We start from the raw sequence: 20,084 nt of genomic DNA, 5'->3' as shown, positions 1-20,084 counted from the left end.
CAGTCTTTTTTTTTTTTTGGAAACCAGAACTGGAGGCGGTGGGCGGGGCTTCTGTAAGAGTCCGCTGTGATTGGAGGATGGGGCTGTGGGTCACGGCTGGTCTTTGTAGTACCGAGGTTGGAGAGGGACGTTTCCCTTAGTGTGCCTCTAGAAAGAGAGTGGCGTCATCTCCGTTCACTGCAATGGTTCAGTTTTTTCACAACAATGGCGGCGTATGGAGCCCATGGATGTATTATAGGAACTGGATAACGGACTGAAAATGGCGGCCCATTCATTTCTATGGAAGTTGCTCACCCAGCGCATACGCCGAAAAAGTTCTCAGGCTTCCGGGTTACTTCCGCATATTGCAATAATACCTGACTGCAGCCCGCAGCCGCTACAAACCACGCCCACTACAAACCACGCCCACTACAAACCACGCCCACAAGCCGCTACGGTGGCTGTGGAGTTCCAAAGCATGCCGAAAGCAAACAGATGGGAAATAAAACCATACCAGGAGCATTAACGGTTGATTCACCACATTAAATGCCTTCCAGTGCAAACAATGGGCTTGAAACAATTGATAAAAAAGAGGCAAATGTGCAGAAGGTTATTATGAACTAAAATTAATATTTCTAATAATAATAATTAGTAGCAGTTATTTAGATTTAAATAGGTTGTTTACTCCAGCAGTTTTCCAAGAGCCGTGTCACAGCTTGGTCTACTATATCACATGCCATAAATATCACTGAAAGATAATGATTTATTATACTAAAAAGGGATTATGAAATTGAAAAATTACCCATTAAACTATCAGCAGCACAGGGTGCCACAGATGTGGAAAACATCCAGTGCCCAGGGTGCTCATTTATAAAGCTTGCTTACGCACAAAAAGCGGCGTAAGTGACTTTCTACGGAAAGTTTCTGATTTATAAAAACTAACGTGGCGGGAAAATGTGCGTACCGGTACGTAAACTCTGAAACTTGCTTACGAACATTTTGGAGACGGGAAACTGGCGGTGCTGCTGGTGAGGTGATGAACTTCACCTTCATTCATGCATGCCATCATGCCATCATATCCGACACTAGTGCCATAGAATCATAAACACAGAAGCCTGAAATATAGATGCGTTCCTGAAATCATACCTGTAGCCGACTTATAGGCACCCCATAGGAATTTAATGTTGTCAGTGCAGTATGGTCTTACTTGTTTTGATCGTAAAGCAAATGCACTCATTTGTTCACAGAAGCCGAGTTGTGACAAGGTGTGTAGTAATGAGTGTAATTACTGAGTAAACATAAATAGGTGAATTACGACCGTGCGTAATGCAGAACTTCACAATGGATGCGCTGGCACTCCTTGAAGATTACGCAAACGGCAGGATCAGGATGGAGAGAGTTTTTAGAGACCATCAAGATTTCCTGGCCAACGATGATGACTGGCTGATATGCCGATTTAGATTTCCTAGAGCAGTGCTCTTAAATCTATGTGCTGAGTTGGGCCCAGTGTTGGAGCGATCAACCCGCCGGAACCATGCCATACCCGCGCATATGCAGGTGCTGACAACTCTCGGGATTCTGGCAACCGGCTCTTTCCAGCGGGAATTAGCCGACAGGTAATTTTAATTTAATCTAAGCTGACATGTTCCAGCCCAACACTCAGTGGGTTTCAATAAGTTGTTACATTCCATTTTAGGTCTGGAATATCTCAGCCATCGCTGAGTAATGTAATGCCTGCCGTTTTGGATGGCATTATAAAAATGAGCAGTCGATACATAAAGTTTCCATACACTGTAGGGGAACAGGCCAACATTAAAAGGCAATTTGCAGCATCAACCGGTTTCCCAAATGTAATCGGCGCGATTGACTGCACTCACGTTGCTATAAGGGCTCCAAGTCAGAATGAGTTTGTCTACGTTAACCGAAAAAATGTGCATTCAGTTAACGTGCAAGTCATTTCCGACTCAAACTTGCTTCTGACAAATTTAGTGGCACGGTGGCCTGGGTCAACCCATGATTCATTCATCCTGGCACACAGCAGTGTAGGGAATAGACTGCAGGCAGGTGCTTCGCGGGATGGGTGGCTTCTCGGTAAGTATCAACATACACTGTGGAAATCTCAACAAAGTCTCTGTTCTGAATTAATCTCCATAACCTGCAGGTGACAGTGGCTATCCCCTGAGACGCTGGCTCCTCACGCCTTTTGCGAACCCGCAAAGCGCAGAGGAGGCGCTCTTCAATTCCGTCCACGTTCGTGCGCGCTCTGTTGTGGAGCGAGCCATCGGCCTCCTTAAAAACCGGTGGCGGTGTCTTGATGCGTCGGGGGGGAGACTTCTCTACCAGCCCAATAAGGTGTGCAGGATCATCATGTCGTGTGGTGTCCTGCACAACGTGGCACTGAGGAATGGTGTTCCCCTCCCACCTGGCCTCCCTCCCATTCACCATGAGGATCCTGACGCACAGCCCCCTCCCCGGCATGAAGACCACCAACGGGGAGCCAGGCTACGTCAGCAAGTCATGCAGCGTTTGTGAAAGGAATACAGTAGGCAAATCTCATTTTTTAACAAGTTCTTTTAATGACGTGGAAATTTCAGACAGTACAGCACACATTCCGCTAATTACATGACGGATTTGATGTAATTCATCACGACCGCATCTGTCAGCACGCGGCCACCTCCAGCTGTGCCGTGCGCCTGGGCGCACTCGTGGTGGGTCTGACCATCTCCTCTGTGGATGTACCGGGGATCTCCTCACCCACTGCCTCCATCTGTAGAGTGACTGGAGATAAATAAGAAATGTTATTTGCTGCTTTTTACATGGCTGTTAAATTAAATAAACAAAAATTTACCGGTCTCTGCTGTGGCGTCCGCCTGGTCTGTGTCCCCCTCATTCTCTGGCACTATGCCGTAGATGCTTGCGGGCCCAAGAATGGAGGCTATTTTCAGCTCCAGCGGCGTGGGGTTTGGTGTGGCAGGACCCCCGCCTGTGGCACACATTCCCTGGCGGTGGCGTGCCATCCTCCTCTTTGCCTCCACCTTGAGATCCGACCACTTTTTTTTAATGTCTGGCACGGACCTCTCCGTCACCCCCACACTATTGACAGCTGCAACAACGTGTTGCCACTCTTCTGTTTTCCGTTTGTTGCTGATGCCACTACCGAGGCTGCCAAATAATATGTTTTTGAGAGCCTCCACCTCACCAACAAGTACCTCCACCTCCGTCTCCGTAAAATTACGCTTCCTCGTCTTTTCGGTTGCCACGATTTAGGTTTAAATAGCAGAGATCAGCTGGTTCATTTATATGCAGAAATGTCCATGAGGTGCTTTGCATTGACCATTTATGGTAGAATGTGGGCGTGTAGGGGGCGGGCTAGCAGCAGAATTCACTTGCGCAAGCTTTCAGGCAGAGTGTGATTTATAAAGGGAAGATTGCTTGCACCTGTGCGCACGCACGGTTTTATAAATCAGAATATTTTGTTGCTTACGCAAACTCTGGATTCTTGGCGGACGTCCACTTTTAGTAGGAATCCTACGCAGAGTTTTATAAATGAGCACCCAGGTCATCCCACCCCACAGAGTCACTATTGACCTGTGGCCCTGACACCTCACCTGGCAAAGACTGGAGAGGCTGGTGCTCCATCCTCTGCATTCTGTGGTACGACCCTCAGCAGATCCTCTACAGTTAGCTTACCAGCCAAACATTGGAGTTGAGGATGTTGTCATCTTCCCTCTGCAGACATCCTACCTGGAGAGGCCTTGAAGCACTGTGAGAATCATGTTCTATGATTTCTCCAGTGCTTTCAACACCATCCAGACAGAACTCCTGAAGGATAAGCTGGATCATGGTGTGCCAGGACTTCCTGACCAACAGGTCTGTGTGTGAGGTCAAGGGATTGCGCTTCTGACACTGTGTTCTGCAGCACGGGGACTTCTTAAGGGACAGTTCTGGCTCTGGCTCCTCTCCTCTTCATCTACACCACTGACTTCATTCACCACCAGATATAAAATACCAAGTAAATACACCAACGCACACACACATATATATATATACATATATATATATATATATATAAATAAACAGGCAAAGAGGTTAGCTATTTAAGTTATTCATCTAAGTCAACTGTTTTTGCTTTTGGGCCAATTTCACAAGAAAGAAGTGGTAATCCGCCAATCCCAATTATGAACACTTTCTGCAAGAAATGAAGCACATGAAACCCATATAAATCACATTAAGAGCAGGAAAGATTTCTAAACCAGTCTTTAAATAATGATGGATGTATCTTATTTTTGACTGAAGTTACTTTTCTTTTTCAGTGCTTCTGTAATACTGTACCATATATGGCAATCTCTCTCTCTTACACCGCCTGCCATAACATGTCCCATTTGTACAGTTCATAAATAAAATAAAAGATCTTACGGCTTAACTGAAAAGAATGCTGGCCCTTTGAAACAATATTTCTTAATTATATAAATTTAGACTAGTGAAATAAATAGCTCTTCACAAATATTTAAAATATGTACCTTAAAACAGAATGTTTAAAAGTTTTAAAAAATATGAAACAAATGAAACCAACAACAGTTTAGTGTTTTATTGGCAACAGCTAAAGCATCTGCACAAAGTCCTTGGACTCGAGTGCTCTTTGGAGTTGTTCTTTGTATGTCAGCATTTTCTGCTCTGCCTCCTTGCTCATGTTTTTTGATGCATAATGTGCAAACAGCTGTTTCTCACTGATGAGACAAAATGAAAGAAATAATCACAGAAAATTCACACAGAGAGGTTTTCATAATAAATGTCCAAATACATGTAAGTATTAGCACACTCCTCATGTTTGTAGTATACCTGTAGTCATATTGCAGTCCACATTCATAGATTTCTGTGGCCCTGTGCAGGGAAACAGCATGTACACCAGCAATAGCATGGAGTGTTGCCTGTGTCATGAGAACAAAAAGGACATCTTTCATTTAGACTGTAAATCAGTCTGGCATGTTTAAGATATACAACTTAAGTTTAAAAGACTTACAATAGTAATACATACAAAACATGTTAACATGATCAATTCTAAAAAAATGTACCTCTGGCAGAAGCACGTCCATAACAAATGCCACTTGATCATGACATTTGGTTCCCTGTGCTTCCAACAGACTGGCCAAGAAGCTCATCACTCTGTCAAGCTGGTCTTCTTTCTCGAGGAAAATTCTCACTCTTCCCTTTGATGCCCAGGACGGTGTGAGTTTTCCTGCGATGACTGCCTGTAAATATAATAAACATTTTTGGGAGGTTCCTCAAATAAATAAACACTAGGCTAACCGAAAGAGGTTCACTTTAATCATTCGTCATATTGACTGAATTAAAGAGTATGAATCAAAATGAATTTTTAAGCTCACTTGGAGGTGTTGTCGCAGGCATTCATCCTGAGTGATAAATGTTAACAGAAGCTCACTGGCAAGGATTCGCTTCTGTTCAGCTTGCTGAGCTCGTTCCTAAAATTAGATGAAAAAAAGTGATTTACATATTAAAAAATACACCCCTGCCCTCCACACCCTATGTACAGTACATACACACATGCAGTAGCACAATACACATACGTATCCACCCCCACCCCAATACTGTAACATGGCTGACCACAGAGACCTGGGGTGAGAAAACACCATGCTATTCTATGGGAGCTGTCCACACAGAGCCGTCACTGGGCACAACTAGAGGACCAAGTGCAAACAATCATTCGGTTTCTTGATCGTTTGCATGTCCTTACCACTAGCCTGTTGAAAGACATGTCCTCACTCAGGATCCCAGCATCTCTGGTTGTGGTGAACACATCCTGGCGTTGGTCACTGCTGTCATTATTGTCCTTAATCAAGACATGCAAAACACGTGACTTGGTGCACAGCTGTAAACACTATGTTGTTGTCATGCACCGATCTTCACTCACTTGAACCTGCTCTCTTGATGGAAAACTGTAAGGCCTCTTACAGTACATGTGATCAATTTCAGGGTCAGTGTTCTGTGGATTCTGCAGAAAGTGAATAATAATTGCGTCGGTTTTATGGGGATCCAGAGGGGATTGATGCTTTGCAATTAAAATTATGCACCAATCACAAATTGTTTTTTGACAAAATATACAGTTTTCTATTCTGAAAAGAGATCAACCAAAAAACATGGGTAAAGCTCAAGGCAAAATATAAATGTGTTCTTCAGGACAACTGATGTTTCAAAATCACTCAGTAACTTAATGTCCATTAATAGTATAGCTTAGCTAAACTGGTGCATCAATAGCATATGAAGTGTGTGTCAGATGTCACTAGAATGAATGCAACCATATAATAACAGTACCATCAACAACAGACATTGTGTGCTATAAATGTTCATTTAATAGTTGTTTGAGTGGTGATCTATTTTCAAACAGGCTGGAGTGATGGATACTGTATAAGGTCCTCACTGACCATGGGGCTTTCAAGTTTTCTTTTGCGTGTGATCCTGAATACTGGTGGTACATTGTCACGAAGAGTTGCCTTTCCTTCATCTGTAAAATGAGCAAACTTCCTTCCATACCTGCAATTAACAGATTTCCATGACACAGAATAAAAAGAGACAAGTGTTATCATAAAGGGTTTTTAATAATTTAATTAAAAATCGAATTATCTTTGAGGAAGCCCTGAACCATACCCTTCCAGCCCAAAGTTCTCCAAGAGAACAATGCACCACCATCTTCTAAGGAGACACATGTCATCCTAATGAAGACCAGATAGTGTTACTACCACAGTTGATTTTTTGTATAGGTAAAATTTTTAAAAAATTAGTTATAATTTTTCAATTTCATAGGATACTTACAACACCGAAGTCAAAGCAGGCATCCATGGCAAAGTACCAGGCATACTGTAGTGATGACAAATTATAGAAATAAATACATATAAAGACACAAGGGTTACCTGACAATTACTTTATGACATTACGCTCACCATTATCATGAAGACACCACAGTCATTGCCATGTGTCTGCTTAGGAACATCCTGTGTAACAGACAGTTACAGTTAACAATATAGCATAATTATTTACAAATCTATTTGTCAGTGATATTGCAGGAAATACCTTCAAATCCAGGGCAGTCTTCTCTGTCCAGGCTCCCGCAACAATCTGCTGTGCAAGACCTCTGAGTAACAAAAAACAGAGCAATGTAAAACATAAAAAGTATACACTGCTATGATTCTGTTGGGGAGAGAAAAAAAAACTGATACATAACATATGAACAGTATCAAAATCTGTAATCCACAGAACGGGGAACATGTCCAAGAACGGGACCATGCAAATAAGAACATTTCAAGTTCATGGAGGAGGATTTGTTTATAACCCTTTTTCTTTTGATTTCACTGACAAATTGTCAATTTGAGCCCATTTCAGCTCTCTAGAAACAAATCTTGTCTGATCTTACAGAAAACTTTCCGTGTTTACGATGAACTTATGTTTGGAATGTTTTCAAAACAGTGGCAGGTCAGGGTAACGTGACCGCCAGAACAGACAACACCAAAAAACCTCAACAGCTCCCTGTAGGCCTGACTAGAGAAACCATCAGCTCTTCTGAAGTACAGCGAATCCAGAAAGAAGATTTCTTTCTGGAGTGGCCTCATTACCTATAGAAAATATACAGTTTGCACAGTAACCAAAAAGCCACAGCAAATTCAAAAATTACTTGTCTTCACATATTCTGTTGGTATTGTATGGCAATCATAAAAATGTGTCCAGTATACGGTATCTGAAATGGTATAATGTCCTTACACTCAGAAGAAAATGCCCTGGAATCCAAAGGGGGATGATTAGGGCATCTTTCTGGTCAGCATCTTTCTGTTTAAAAAAAATTCTGATTGTACTGACACTTAGCTAATTGTTTGAATTATCCTTGCATTACATTTGCCTTGATGCATAGTATTTTAGGACCAGCAAAGACTTTTTACAAAATGAAAATTTAGATTGTTTAATTACTGGGAAATGGAGCAGGGGATCAGTGTTTCCAGGATCGAGCCATGTTGGGGTGACGTACAGGTCAGCAACAAAAACATCCCTTCCCTGTCGATTGAAAGTAAACCAAGAGTGTTCAATATTAGAAAATGGTCAAGCATATGACTCAGTGTCACTTATGAATACATCCAAGTAATGGATGCAAGTCTAGAAATTCCCTTTTCATCTACTCACTTGATCTTGGTCAGTATTAAATATCAGAGATTTTTTAAACCAACCTGGATATTTGCCATCTCCCTGACCAACCTGAAGCACCCATTCCCTACCTGTTGATGTTTACAAAACAGCTTCATACAGTGAAGTAATAACTTTTTTTATGAAAAGATGCTTTCATCAGAAATATGTACAGTTGAGTACCACTGATTCCATTTGTCTCTGAAGTCCAAGGGTCAAGATGTCACTTCTGCAAAGGCAAGTTGGTCCATCCTTGATGATGAGCTCATTTCCAGGTCTCGTAACATCCAGGACATAATTGAGCTAAGGTTACAGGTATAATAAAACAAAACAAAAACAAACAAAAAAAAAACCAAACAGGAGGGGGGGGCATCTTTAATTGACATCAACAATTTTCCCCCAAAATATCAACGTTAATGATTGCAGTTATGTTTACCACCTGCTCCTGAAGCGGATGATGACCCTTTACAGTCCATGAGGCACGGCAGGGCTTCAGAGATGAAATTATTGTCAGAGCCTCACATTCTTCTGAACATGGGTCAATGTTTTCTGGGTACAATTGCACTGTCGTAAAAGATACAACATCATCATGTCTTGTTCATGAGACATGTTTGTCTACCAATTACATAGATGCCATTCCAAAAAAGGGATGGAAATTTACCTCTGGAATGCACTGGTAGGTTGGTTCCACTCTCTTTTTTTTTTTTTTTTTTTTTTTTTTTTAACCTGTCTTGTCCAGCATCGTTGCAAACAGAATGATTGTCTGGCTGCTGTCTGGTGCTGGGCAATTTTACTCTATCAAGCAGGGATTTATACTACATGTATAAAGTCCCTCTTGATGACATGAAAAACTTTATTAAATCAGACTCTTAATGCTGGACTCGACCGGAGGGGACAGAGAGAGAGAGAGATAGAAAAGAAAGTAGAGAGAAGAGGGAGGGGAGAGAGAGGGACAGAAAGGGTGTGGGGAGTGCGGGTGGGGACTTAAAACATTATACAGAAAACCATGTAATCCATACTACTTGCAACATATATAGCTAAGATCATCCTGGCCAGTAGGTCATTACACAACTAGTTGATAATAGTAACAATAATAATAATCACAATAATAGTAATAATAATAATAGTAGTAGTAATAATAATAAGAGTAGGAGTAATAATAATAATAATAAGAACAGAAATAATAAAAAAAAAGAAAAAAAAATATGATAATAGATATAAGTGAAACTGCTGTATTCAAGAACACGCGCAGAGAAACCTGTGTGGATATGCTGGAGAACTCGGCCACATGGCGACGCAAAGACTGTGTGGAGACGTTCAGGAAGGAGTGACCATGCAGAGTGATCATGCAGATGCCACCTCACTTGAACAGAGGCCAGAGTCAGGCCAGCGGTCCCGAGACCCAGGCCACCAGCCCCCCCGCAGGCAACAGATCCCGACCGGTCCACAGAGACGACCACTCGCCCGCCCAGGAAGGCAGCAGCAGGAGACCCCAGCAGGAGCCGCCCCGCGGACACAGGGCACCGGCCCCGGCAGGCCGAGGCCAGCAGTCCCCGACCCCCCCGGGCACCGGCCGCCCGGGACAGACAGGGCAGAGGGCCCGGGCCCAGGAGCGCAGGGACACCTGTCATGGTTTCTGGGTGTTGGTGTGTTGTGTTCATGTTCTTGGTTTTCTGGTCATGTTTAGTTTTTTCCCTTGTGTCCTGTGGTTTTCTGTTTCTGCCTCGTTAGTTCATCTGGTGTAATTAGTCATCCACTTCACCTGTGTCTTGTTACTCCCCCTGTGTATAAGTACTCCCGGTTTTCAGTCATTCCTTGTCAGATCCTCATTTTGTCATGTTTGGGTTTTGTTCTCTGGAGTTTATCCCCGTCGTCTGTGGTTCCCTGTCGTGAGTTCCTGGGTAATAAACCTTTTTACCTGCACCAGTTCTGCCTCCTGCCTGCATTTGAGTCCTCACCTCCTCCTCCATTCGTGACAGTAGGATCTGACCACAAATGGACTCAGCAGGCAGAATGTGCTGGCCATATAAGGACATCTCAGAGCGCGACCATTTGGAGGACTGTTTATTCCTGGCTGAGGACTCCTACCTCAGGAGTTTGGAGGGGCTTTATCCACCCTTTGTACGGGTGGCAACCGCTACCAGGTTGGTAAATTTGTGGACTGAGTACCTCACCTTTCCTGAAGCAGTTGACCTAGGGTTAGAGTCCACTGTTCGAAAGGCAAGGGCGGAACTCCGTCCGCCAGCTCTGCGCTTCACATCTCGGAGGTCGACACCAGCTCCTCGGTCCACGTCTCGAGTGACGCCATCAGCTCGACTGTCACGGTTGCCGCCACCAGCTCCCAGGCCTACGTCTCCAGCTTCGCCTCCTGCTCCAGTGCCCCAGCTCTCCACGCCGGCTCCCAGATCTGCTCCAGTGCCTCAGCACCCCACGTCTGCGCCAAGGTTCTGCCCTGCTCCGCAGCGTCCGACGCCGGCTCCGAGGTCCTGCCCTGCGCCGCAGCGTCCGACGCCGGCTCCGAGGTCCTGCCCTGCGCCGCAGCGTCCGACGCCGGCTCCGAGGTCCTGCCCTGCGCCGCAGCGTCCGACGCCGGCTCCGAGGTCCTGCCCTGCGCCGCAGCGTCCGACGCCGGCTCCGAGGTCCTGCCCTGCTCTGCAGCGTCCCACGCCGGTGCCCAGGTCCTGCCCGTCTCTTCTGGTCCCAGTTCCTGAGGGGGTCTCCAGTGGTGACGCCTCTCTTCTGGTCCCTGTCCCTGAGGGGGTCTCCAGTGGTGACGCCTCTCTTCTGGTCCCTGTCCCTGAGGGGGTCTCCAGTGGTGACGTCTCTCTTCTGGTCCCTGTCCCTGAGGGGGTCTCCAGTGGTGACGCCTCTCTCCTGGTCCCTGTCCCTGAGGGGGTCTCCAGTGGTGACGCCTCTCTTCTGGTCCCTGTCCCTGAGGGGGTCTCCAGTGGTGACGCCTCTCTTCTGGTCCCTGTCCCTAAGGGGGTCTCCAGTGGTGACGCCTCTCTTCTGATTCCTGTTCCTGAGGGGGTCTTCAGTGGTGATGCTTCTCTTCTGATTCCTGTTTCCGAGGGGGTCTCGGGTCGAGACGCCCCTTACCCACTACTGGTGCCCAACCCAGAGCTCCAGTCTGCCCGTCCGCCGCCAGAGATCCAGTCCAAGCCTGCCCGTCCTCCAGAGATCCAGTCCAAGCCTGCCCGTCCTCCAGAGATCCAGTCCAAGCCTGCCCGTCCTCCAGAGATCCAGTCCAAGCCTGCCCGTCCTCCAGAGATCCAGTCCAAGCCTGCCCGTCTGCCTGGAAACCTGTCTGTGCGTCCTCCGGGTCGTCCTCTGGAGGTTCTGCCCCGGTTCGTCCGGCCTCCTGACCGGAGCCTGCTGTCTGCACAGCCTCCGGGTCGTCCTCCGGAGGTTCTGCCCCGGTCCGTCCGGCCCCCTGGCCGGCCGCCTGAACTGATCCTGCTGTCTGCACGGCCTCCGGGTCATCCTCCGGAGGTTCTGCCCCGGTCCGTCCGGCCCCCTGGCCGGCCGCCTGAACTGATCCGGCTGTCTGCACGGCCTCCGGGCCGTCCACCGGAGGTTCTGCCCCGGTCCGTCCGGCCCCCCGGCCGGCCTCCTGACCTAATCCTGCCGTCTGTTCTGCCTCCAGGTGGCTCCCCCTGAACTTTGTCCTGGGGCCTGTCTTGTTTTGGTCGGTGTTGGTGTTGGTGTTCTGCCTCCTGCCTGCATTTGAGTCCTCACCTCCTCCTCCATTCGTGACAGACACCCCCCACCCCCACAGGCCAAGGGCCAGCACGCCACCCGGGGGGACCCGGCCCGCCCAGACGGCCACCGCCAGAGGCCAGCCCCACACCCCAGCGCCCAGCCGCACACCCCGAGAACCAGTCCTGCCCCCCCCCCAGACCAACACACACAAACACACACACTCTCCTTCCACTCCTCCATTCATCCTCCCACACATACACCATCCAACCCTCACATACTCTGTCCTCCCACACACACACACCATCCTTCCACCATCCATCCTTCCACACACACACCATCCTTCCACCATCCATCCTCCCACACACTCACCATCCTTCCACCATACACTCTCCCACACCTACCCCATCCTCCCACACACACATCATCCCTCCACCACTCATCCTCCCACACATACACCATCCTCCACCTTCACACCTCCCACACACACACACACACACACACACACACACACACACCATCCTTCCACTACCCATCCTCCAACACATACATCATTCTCCTACACATACACCGTCCTCCCTCTCCTACACCAAACATCCACCTTCACGTACCCCATCCTCCCACACACACACACACCACCCCTCCATCACCCACTCTCCCAAACATACACCACTCCCCCAAACACACACCATCCTCCCTCCCATACACCATCCATCCTCCTGCACACACACCATTCTTCCACCATCCATCCTCCCACACACTCCCCATCCCTGCACCATACATTCTCCCACACATACCCCATCCTCCCCCACATACATCATCCCTCCACCATTCATCCTCCCACACCCACACCACCCCCCCTCCCACACACCACACATCCACCTCCACACACCCCACCCTCCCACACACACACACCATCCCTCCACCACCCATCCCCCCACACACACACCACTCTCCCCCCCCACACACACACACACACACAAACACCATCCCCCCACCACCATCCTCCCGCCACCCCACGCCGCGGGGGGACAGCCCCAGCCAGGAGGCGAGGAGACACGAACCAGGCCCCCACCCCCCCCACCCCGCCCCAGTCCCCCACTCCCCACCCCCAAAACAGCACCTTCCCCCCAGGGCCAGCAGCCAAACCCCCCGGGGCAGCCCGCCCACGCCCCGGGCCAACGCGACAGGCCACCCGGCCCGCCCCGCCCCCGGGCCATCCATGGAGACAGGGGCGCTTGAAGACCCCATCCCCCCTCCCTCCCCCACTAGTGAGGGAATATATTATGTGCTGTTTGCAATTAAAAAAAGAGGGTTAAAATTGGGGGGCAGTAACTGCATTGAGGAGGGGGTGGGGCCACCTGAGCAGTCCCACCCACCTGACCTTGCATGTTCCACCCCCCAAAACGTGTTTGTATGTTGCAAATGTTATTTGTGCTCAGTGACTAAGTGGAATTAAAAGCTGGGAGGCATGCTGCCGCTCGGCGAAGCAACGGGGCCACTATGATGACCCCCCTGCCCCGCCCAGCGCAACAAGCACACCCCCCACGGCCCTACCTGTGTATGTAGTGAAGAGTGGGGAGGGGAGGGGTCAGGAGATGTAGGTCCAGAGGGGGGTAAGCCTCCCCCCTGGAAGACGACCCGCCAGTGGCTTAGGGCGCCCCCGTCCCCCGCCGGCCCCGAAGGGCGTCACAGGCCCAGAGCAGGCACCCCAACCCAGGCACGCCACGAACCCCCCCAGGGGCCAGCCCCCAGCCCAAGGGGCCACTTTCCTCTTTCTGAGTGGGAGGGGGGCGAGGCGAAGGAAGGGAACCCCAGGCCCCCGCCCCCAACACCCAGCCAGGGCGCCCCCCAGAGGACACGTCCTAACCCCCTGCAAACGCACACACACTCTCACACACCTCTATACACCAACACCTCAATACGTGCACATACCTCCACACACACACGTCACGCACATACCTATAAACACACACACCGGTGCCCACATACACACACACTCTCATACCCCTCCATACACATACACCACTACACACACACTCACATACATACCTGCATATACACACAAGCACCTCCATACATACTCACGCCTCCACCCACTCCTTCACTCCTCCACACACACCTCGACCTCCACGTGCACACACTCATATATACATACCTTCACACACACCCACATCCCACATAGACCTCCACACACACACCCGCACACTACTCACACACACACATACACGCACACACCCAGACCTTCATACACACCCACACACACATACAGCACACACGTCCCTCTACACCCACCCACACACCAGCATACCCACAGACACACACACACACACACCCACACACAAACACACCCCCACCCAGGTTCCGGGGCTGCGACCAAGCACCAGGGCACGGACCAACCCCCGGCATGGCACATCAGGACGGGCCCAGCCCCCCCCAGCAGCGGCAGACCCCCCACCCCCAGGAGCGGGGGGAGACCCGACGCCCCAGAGCCCGGGGCCCCCACCCGGCCCACCCCGGGCCCGACCGGCCACCCGGCCAGGGGCCGACGGACACCGACCCAGGCACCCCGGCAGCCACCCCCCACCGCCACGAGGCAGCCCCACCCCGGGGCCCACCCAATGCCGCCCGCCCAGACCGGAACCCCCAGCCGACCCAGCAGCGGAGCAGCCTAGATCCCCACCCAGGAGACAACCGGAGACCTGAAGCCACCAGGGACCCCCCACCCACATCCGCCCCCATCCCAGCGAAGCCGCAATCCTCCACCTACATTAAGTGATGTAGCCAGTCACAGGGGACCAGAGGGAATGAAAGTCATCTGACTGGTTCCTGGAGGAGACAGACATTGTCTCAATGCTGATGTGATCTAACAGGAGATTTCTAAACTGCTGGATAGACAAATTATTCTTATCTTTCCAGTTCACAAGAATAGTTTTCTTTGCGATGCATAAGACTGCGAGGACCAAGTTTATGGAGTGTATTCCTATGTTAGTGTCACCCAGGTCGCCCAGTAGGCAAAGTGTGGGGTTTGTAGGAAAACTAGTTTTAAACCATTTTGAGAGATCTTCACACACCTTAATCCAGAACCTTTGGACAGGTGTGCAGGACCACAGCGCATGGATGTAGCTATCAGAGGTGTTCTCAGAGCAGTGTGGGCAGATATCTGATGGTGAAAGGCCCATCCTGAACATCCTGTGTCCTGTATAATGAGTTCTATGGAGAATTTTGAATTGTATTAGTTGTATGTTTGAATTCTGAGTCATTTTAAACGTGTTTAAACATATTTGTGACCATCTTTTCTGATCAAAGTTATTAGATAAATCATCTTCCCATTTTGAAGTTGGGAGAGATATCCTGTCTTCTAGCTTTGCAAGTAATCTATATATTTTTGATAATAATTTTGGAGTATTATGATTCAGGAATTCTGCTATTCTGATAGGAAGCTGCAAGTCTAACTGTACAGGGGTATACTTCTTACATATAATTGATTTTAGTTGGTGGTACTCTAAGAATTTATTGCTGTTGATTCCATACTGTGAGACAATTGTGTTGAAAGATACAAAGTTTCCATTTTCTATTATCTGTCCTAACTGTTGTATTCCTTTAGTCTTCCATTGAGTGAAGTTTATCATCTTTTTGTTCTGCAGGATGTCAGGGTTGTTCCAGATGGGTGTAAGTCTACATGGAAAGAGGGAAGATCTGGTTATCTTACAGAATTCCCACCAAGCCATTAAGGAAAAACGGATGTTATGGCTTTTAAAGCACTTATATGGTTTAATGGTTGAGCTGATGAACGGCAGGTCAGAGATGACTAAGTCCTCACACAAAGCCTGCTCCACATCTAGCCACGGCTCATCCAGATAACTGGGTTTGAGCCACTTGGAGATGTACTGCAGCCTGTTAGCTATAAAGTAGTTATTAAAGTTTGGTAGGTCCAGTCCTCCTCTATCTTTAGTCTGCTGTAAGGTTTTAAGACTGATACGTGACGGCTTGTTTTTCCAAAGAAACTTGGATATGAAAGAGTCCAGAGATTTAAACCAACTGGTGGAGGGTTTAGTGGGTATCATTGAAAATAAATAATTAACTTTAGGTAGAATCATCATCTTAAGGGTGGCAACTCTCCCCATTAGTGAGATGGGTAAGCGCCTCCACCGTAAGAGATCATCTTCTATTGTTTTTAGTAGCTGAACATAGTTTAATTTTGTTAAATCTGATAATCTGGGGGAAATATTTATACCTAAATATCTAATGTTTCCTGTCTGTATTTTGATATTAGGGATGTTTTGTAGGTCACAGTTGATGGACATGGCTGTAGTCTTAGACCAGTTAATAGAATAATCAGATATTGATGAGAACTTATTAATAACTGTGATTGTCTCAGAGAGTGATTTTTGTGAGTTCTGAAGGAAGAGTAATACATCATCTGCATAAAGACTTATTTTATGTTCTATATTTTTGCCCTGGATTCCTTTAATTTCTGTATTTTGCACCCCACACTTTTTGAAAGACCTTATCAAAAGCACTGCGGGTTTTCATCTGGTCTTTCAATCGGATGACAAGATCCATTTTGGAACCTGTTGACTCAAGACCACACTCTTTGACCAGTTTTCGCACTGCATCAACCTGTGAAAACATGGGCAAATATTTTAAAACAGCCATACAACCTTTAATGCAAAGCTGCTACTCTAAATTAAATTCCAAGGGTTGCTTATACTTACTTTTTTAAAAATTTTGCACAAATACGCACATACACGTAAACATTTCATAAAGTGTAGAAACTGATCTGGTAAAGCATTGGATTACAGTGTGCATACCCCATAGTTATAAAATACATAGCTGGTAGTTACAGCATACTTTTAATACCTCTCAAAGTTTCATATCATTTCTCAGTAAGTCAGTAGTTGCTTGGTACATTGCAGGCTTTAATCCAAAGCAACACCACTAAACTCACCTTTAAGTTCATTATTTCGTTGATCAATCTGTCCTCACATATATCCATCTCGGCCTGGTCTGTAACGTTTACCCGCTTGCTGCCTCGACCCTTCTGGTACTCTGTGTTTAATAAGGAGTTGCTTGCCCTGGTGTGTGGTCCAATCCAAGGTGCCCATTTGTGGTAGGATGGTGAGATCACACATGGATTAGCAGCATTACCTAGAGAAGGAACAAACACACAAAACACAGGGACTCCTTATAGGAAATATCAATGTATGCAGTTGGATACATCTGGCACAGACCATCCTTTAAATTACTTTTCAAATAAAATGTTGGATCACCTGTACAATCCTTTATCCCACTGAAACCTGATGTCAAGCATTCCCTTTCAGTACTTAAAAGTTGTAAATCTTAACCTACTCTTCACAAAGCCCCGACAAAGAATTTCTTGGCTAACAGAGAGCCAGAAGTCATCGACGTCCACATGGCCATCAAATCCAGGTGGCGGTTCTGGTATGTCACACACTGACAATCAAAAGACAAACAAGCAGTGGCAATTGTAAGACATCGTAGCATTTCTGATAAGAAAAAAGGAAGGGAGAAAAGCTAAAAGTACCCACCTGGCATGCTGAATACACCCTTTTTATGCAGATCCATGATTACAACGGGGGGATGATCTCCACAGTTTACACACGAGAATTCATATTCGTGAGATGACAGGGCTTCAAAATGAAGGTAGCCATGCAGAATCAAATTAGGTTCCGGATACTTTTGATTGTTTGTCTTCTGCAAAGCCTCCACCACTCTTGCCACAGCTGTATGGTTCTAGAAATGGGTGTGAATATAAAAGTTGTCAAATAGATGAATTAAGTTTAGGAAATAAACTGAATTTCAGCTTTATCAATCTGCATTCAATATTCCTAAATGCAAATTAATTAAAAAAAGGAGAAACAGAGTAATCAGACTCTGCTATGGCTATGAGAATTTTTTTTATCATCTTGAGATTATCATACACCGTGTTTGCATCTACAGTACTGGAAAGGAACAAAGGTTTACACAAAAATAAATATTAGTATACATTTTATTTACCTGGATAGAATTCCGGAGAAAGAGACAAAAATGATGCGTCAAAATGACACAATCATTGAAATTATGAAGGCCCTCTGTCCACTCCTGATAGCGGTAAAATGTGCCACATACAGCACATTTTTTACAATATGTTGTTACACCTTCAAAAAGCAAAAGAGATATTAAAAGTTTTGTCAATGTTTCAAGAATTACAGGATGGCCGACTATATGGATTAGCATAAAATTTAAAAACAGCAATTACAATTGCTATCATGGATTGCAACCTACCCTCCACAACTTCAGTGATTGAAACAATCTTGGCTTTGTTTGATATGACAATCGGTTCTGAAAGAGGAACTTTGCCTGGACATTTGTGGCAATAGGTCTCGTGAGGGACCAAGTTCCTCGGGAAATCTGATGACTTCACTGATGCCAGGTCTCCTGGGAGGATTGCTGGCAGGGCCTTGTGTGAAATAAGGTAGTCCACCATTTCCACCAGTGCTTCCCCCTCTGGAGGATACAGGGAAATGTTACCCGTTTGTGTGTTAACTGTAGGGTGGGGCTCAACTGAAAATGTCTCAGGAGGGTCCTCATGACAGCTTTCCGGTTTTGTGAAAATCGCAGGTTCTAGCTGGTGTAGGTGCCACTTGGCTATGGCTTTGTGTGGGCAGGATTTTCGAGCCTTTGTGCAAGGACAATGCCATGTATTTTTGATACCATTGTAGTGGACCATGAGCCTTCCAAATCTACAATATGAGGAGATGTGTGGTTCAAAAACAGAAAAAAAGTACTGCTTTTGTTCTTTCCTGAGATTTACTTCAAAGCTCAATGGAGCACCTTCCGCATCAGCAGCCAGCTTCCTACTTAAACACTCTCTCTCTGTGTTCTTGCTGAACCATTTGTTGATTAGCATATCTGTTAGAATCTCTTCATCAAGGACAACTGGTAAATTAGAGTCCACAGGACCATACACCAATGACTGAATATGTTGGCAGTCAAAACCTACTTGCCCACTTCTGCGTGCATAATCGTATAACCTGTTGCATGTGTCCAGTTGGCAGGTAATCTGAGGCTTCTCACCCCAGGTACACTTCTTGACATGAATGTAGTGGGCTGGACCATTGAATCTCATTAAAACAGCAAAAATTCCTCTTTTTCTCTCAATACACACAGACTGTAGATGGTGACTGGCTGTGATATCTCGTGTTTTTGGTGTGTGTTGTCTCTGAATATGTGCTTTAAGGTTTTTCTTCAGCAATATCAAGTTGCAAAAACAACATGTTGTGTTTCTGCGCCTTGACATCAGAATTTTGGGGCCTGTCATCTTCTGTGGACTAGTTCTCATACCCTTTGTTGCCACTGTAATCAGTGGTGGACTTGCTGTCGGTGCTAGTGTCACAGCTGATCCTGCCGGTGTAGGTGAAGGATGCAGTGGCTCTGCTGGCCTCACTGCTGATCCTGCCCGTGTAGGTGAAGGATGCAGTGGCTCTGCTGGCCTCACAGCTGATCCTGCCCGTGTAGGTGAAGGAGCTGCAGTCACTGCTGCTAGTGTACCTGCCGTTAGGCAAGTTCTGAGATGACTAATAAACAGCTCCTTTCTGATTATGATCTTTGGACAGTGGCTGCAGTGATAATGACTGCTGCGCACACAATGACGGTGGCATTTGTAGACACTATATCCTGAAAGTAATACAGAAAAATATGTGGAAAATATTACAGATGCATTTTGAGAAAATATTTTGTAAATATGTAATAAAAAATATATTTCTATATGAGTTATAGAAAGAGATATTGAAAAGTAGGCCAACTGGTCTTTTATAGTTACTGTTGATCATTTAGCTAGCAATAAACATTCTGGTTGAACTTACCTCCATATTTAACCACAGAAATCTGGTGGCCTTGTAAATGTGGAACAAGTGCATGGTATGGCCCAACCTTTTGGCACATTGGACACTGAAAAGTGTCCACTCCCAATTTAACGAGCTCCGGGCAAGTGCCATCCTGAAATGTTGTGTTGTTTGTCTATAGGAGAATAAAATACCATTTTAAAAAACTCATAGGCCTACTTCCTTACTTTATACCAGGGGTAAGCAACTTCAGTCATTGAGGGTCGGCATAGGAGTTTCACTGTTGTAACCCACCTTGTGCAGAGCTTGTCACCAAGCGCTGCTAATCACCCATTGATCAGAGTTAGCTGTGTTGCAGCAGAGAAATTCTGAACA

At 46.7% G+C, this 20,084-nt stretch overlaps 4 protein-coding genes across 5 annotated transcripts; 1 reads left to right on the top strand and 3 right to left on the bottom strand.

The window, feature by feature from the left end:
- The first annotated feature begins 1,240 nt into the window (after positions 1 to 1,240).
- On the top strand, positions 1,241 to 2,513 carry LOC121654410 (putative nuclease HARBI1). The gene is made up of 3 exons (XM_042008540.1): positions 1,241 to 1,595; positions 1,676 to 2,070; positions 2,141 to 2,513. Exons 1-3 carry the CDS (start codon positions 1,306 to 1,308, stop codon positions 2,509 to 2,511), a joined length of 1,056 nt encoding a protein of 351 aa, XP_041864474.1. The 5' UTR covers positions 1,241 to 1,305; the 3' UTR covers positions 2,512 to 2,513.
- A 2,039-nt stretch (positions 2,514 to 4,552) lies between these two features.
- Positions 4,553 to 19,297, bottom strand: LOC121654689 (PWWP domain-containing DNA repair factor 3A-like). 2 transcript variants are annotated; one of them, XM_042008932.1, is made up of 6 exons: positions 19,210 to 19,297; positions 5,732 to 5,827; positions 5,364 to 5,459; positions 5,052 to 5,228; positions 4,819 to 4,907; positions 4,553 to 4,706 (listed from the first exon to the last, which is right to left on the bottom strand). In XM_042008932.1, the coding sequence occupies exons 2-6, from the start codon at positions 5,750 to 5,752 to the stop codon at positions 4,580 to 4,582; spliced, it is 510 nt and encodes a 169-aa protein (XP_041864866.1). In that variant the 5' UTR covers positions 5,753 to 5,827; positions 19,210 to 19,297; the 3' UTR covers positions 4,553 to 4,579. The 2 variants fall into 2 exon arrangements, with proteins under 2 accessions (XP_041864866.1, XP_041864863.1); XM_042008929.1 differs by lacking the exon at positions 19,210 to 19,297 and adding an exon at positions 5,909 to 5,973.
- On the bottom strand, positions 6,375 to 8,853 carry LOC121649082. The gene is made up of 12 exons (XM_041999632.1): positions 8,825 to 8,853; positions 8,600 to 8,727; positions 8,347 to 8,466; positions 8,208 to 8,255; positions 7,954 to 8,037; positions 7,750 to 7,815; positions 7,507 to 7,604; positions 7,066 to 7,126; positions 6,936 to 6,986; positions 6,808 to 6,852; positions 6,643 to 6,707; positions 6,375 to 6,528 (listed from the first exon to the last, which is right to left on the bottom strand). Exons 3-12 carry the CDS (start codon positions 8,356 to 8,358, stop codon positions 6,375 to 6,377), a joined length of 684 nt encoding a protein of 227 aa, XP_041855566.1. The 5' UTR covers positions 8,359 to 8,466; positions 8,600 to 8,727; positions 8,825 to 8,853.
- On the bottom strand, positions 10,272 to 18,941 carry LOC121649073. Its single transcript, XM_041999619.1, has 7 exons — positions 18,151 to 18,941; positions 17,884 to 18,023; positions 17,415 to 17,619; positions 17,215 to 17,319; positions 16,814 to 17,013; positions 16,353 to 16,485; positions 10,272 to 10,570 (listed from the first exon to the last, which is right to left on the bottom strand). The coding sequence occupies exons 1-7, from the start codon at positions 18,773 to 18,775 to the stop codon at positions 10,272 to 10,274; spliced, it is 1,707 nt and encodes a 568-aa protein (XP_041855553.1). The 5' UTR covers positions 18,776 to 18,941.
- Positions 19,298 to 20,084: the final 787 nt, after the last annotated feature.

This window comes from Melanotaenia boesemani, chromosome 2 (genome assembly GCF_017639745.1).
Source record: "Melanotaenia boesemani isolate fMelBoe1 chromosome 2, fMelBoe1.pri, whole genome shotgun sequence".
NCBI classification, from domain to species: Eukaryota; Metazoa; Chordata; class Actinopteri; order Atheriniformes; family Melanotaeniidae; genus Melanotaenia; species Melanotaenia boesemani.
This window is presented reverse-complemented; position numbering and strand designations above follow the sequence as displayed.

Coding starts and splice junctions, on each gene's coding strand:
- LOC121654410 (XM_042008540.1), top strand. CDS start 1,306: ATGCAGAACTTCACAATGGATGCGCTGGCACTCCTTGAAGATTACGCA. Junction 1,596..1,675: donor CAGCGGGAATTAGCCGACAG/GTAATTTTAATT, acceptor ATTCCATTTTAG/GTCTGGAATATCTCAGCCAT. Junction 2,071..2,140: donor GCGGGATGGGTGGCTTCTCG/GTAAGTATCAAC, acceptor CATAACCTGCAG/GTGACAGTGGCTATCCCCTG.
- LOC121654689 (XM_042008929.1), bottom strand. CDS start 5,956: ATGTACTGTAAGAGGCCTTACAGTTTTCCATCAAGAGAGCAGGTTCAA. Junction 4,908..5,051: donor TGGACGTGCTTCTGCCAGAG/GTACATTTTTTT, acceptor CTCATGACACAG/GCAACACTCCATGCTATTGC. Junction 4,707..4,818: donor GGACTGCAATATGACTACAG/GTATACTACAAA, acceptor TTGTCTCATCAG/TGAGAAACAGCTGTTTGCAC.
- LOC121649082 (XM_041999632.1), bottom strand. Junction 6,853..6,935: donor GTGGTGTCTTCATGATAATG/GTGAGCGTAATG, acceptor TCATCACTACAG/TATGCCTGGTACTTTGCCAT. Junction 6,529..6,642: donor GAGAACTTTGGGCTGGAAGG/GTATGGTTCAGG, acceptor TGTTAATTGCAG/GTATGGAAGGAAGTTTGCTC.
- LOC121649073 (XM_041999619.1), bottom strand. CDS start 18,775: ATGCTAATCAACAAATGGTTCAGCAAGAACACAGAGAGAGAGTGTTTA. Junction 16,486..16,813: donor ACGAAATAATGAACTTAAAG/GTGAGTTTAGTG, acceptor ATGTTTTCACAG/GTTGATGCAGTGCGAAAACT. Junction 10,571..16,352: donor GGTCTTTCAAAAAGTGTGGG/GTGCAAAATACA, acceptor GCACTGGAGCAG/ATCTGGGAGCCGGCGTGGAG.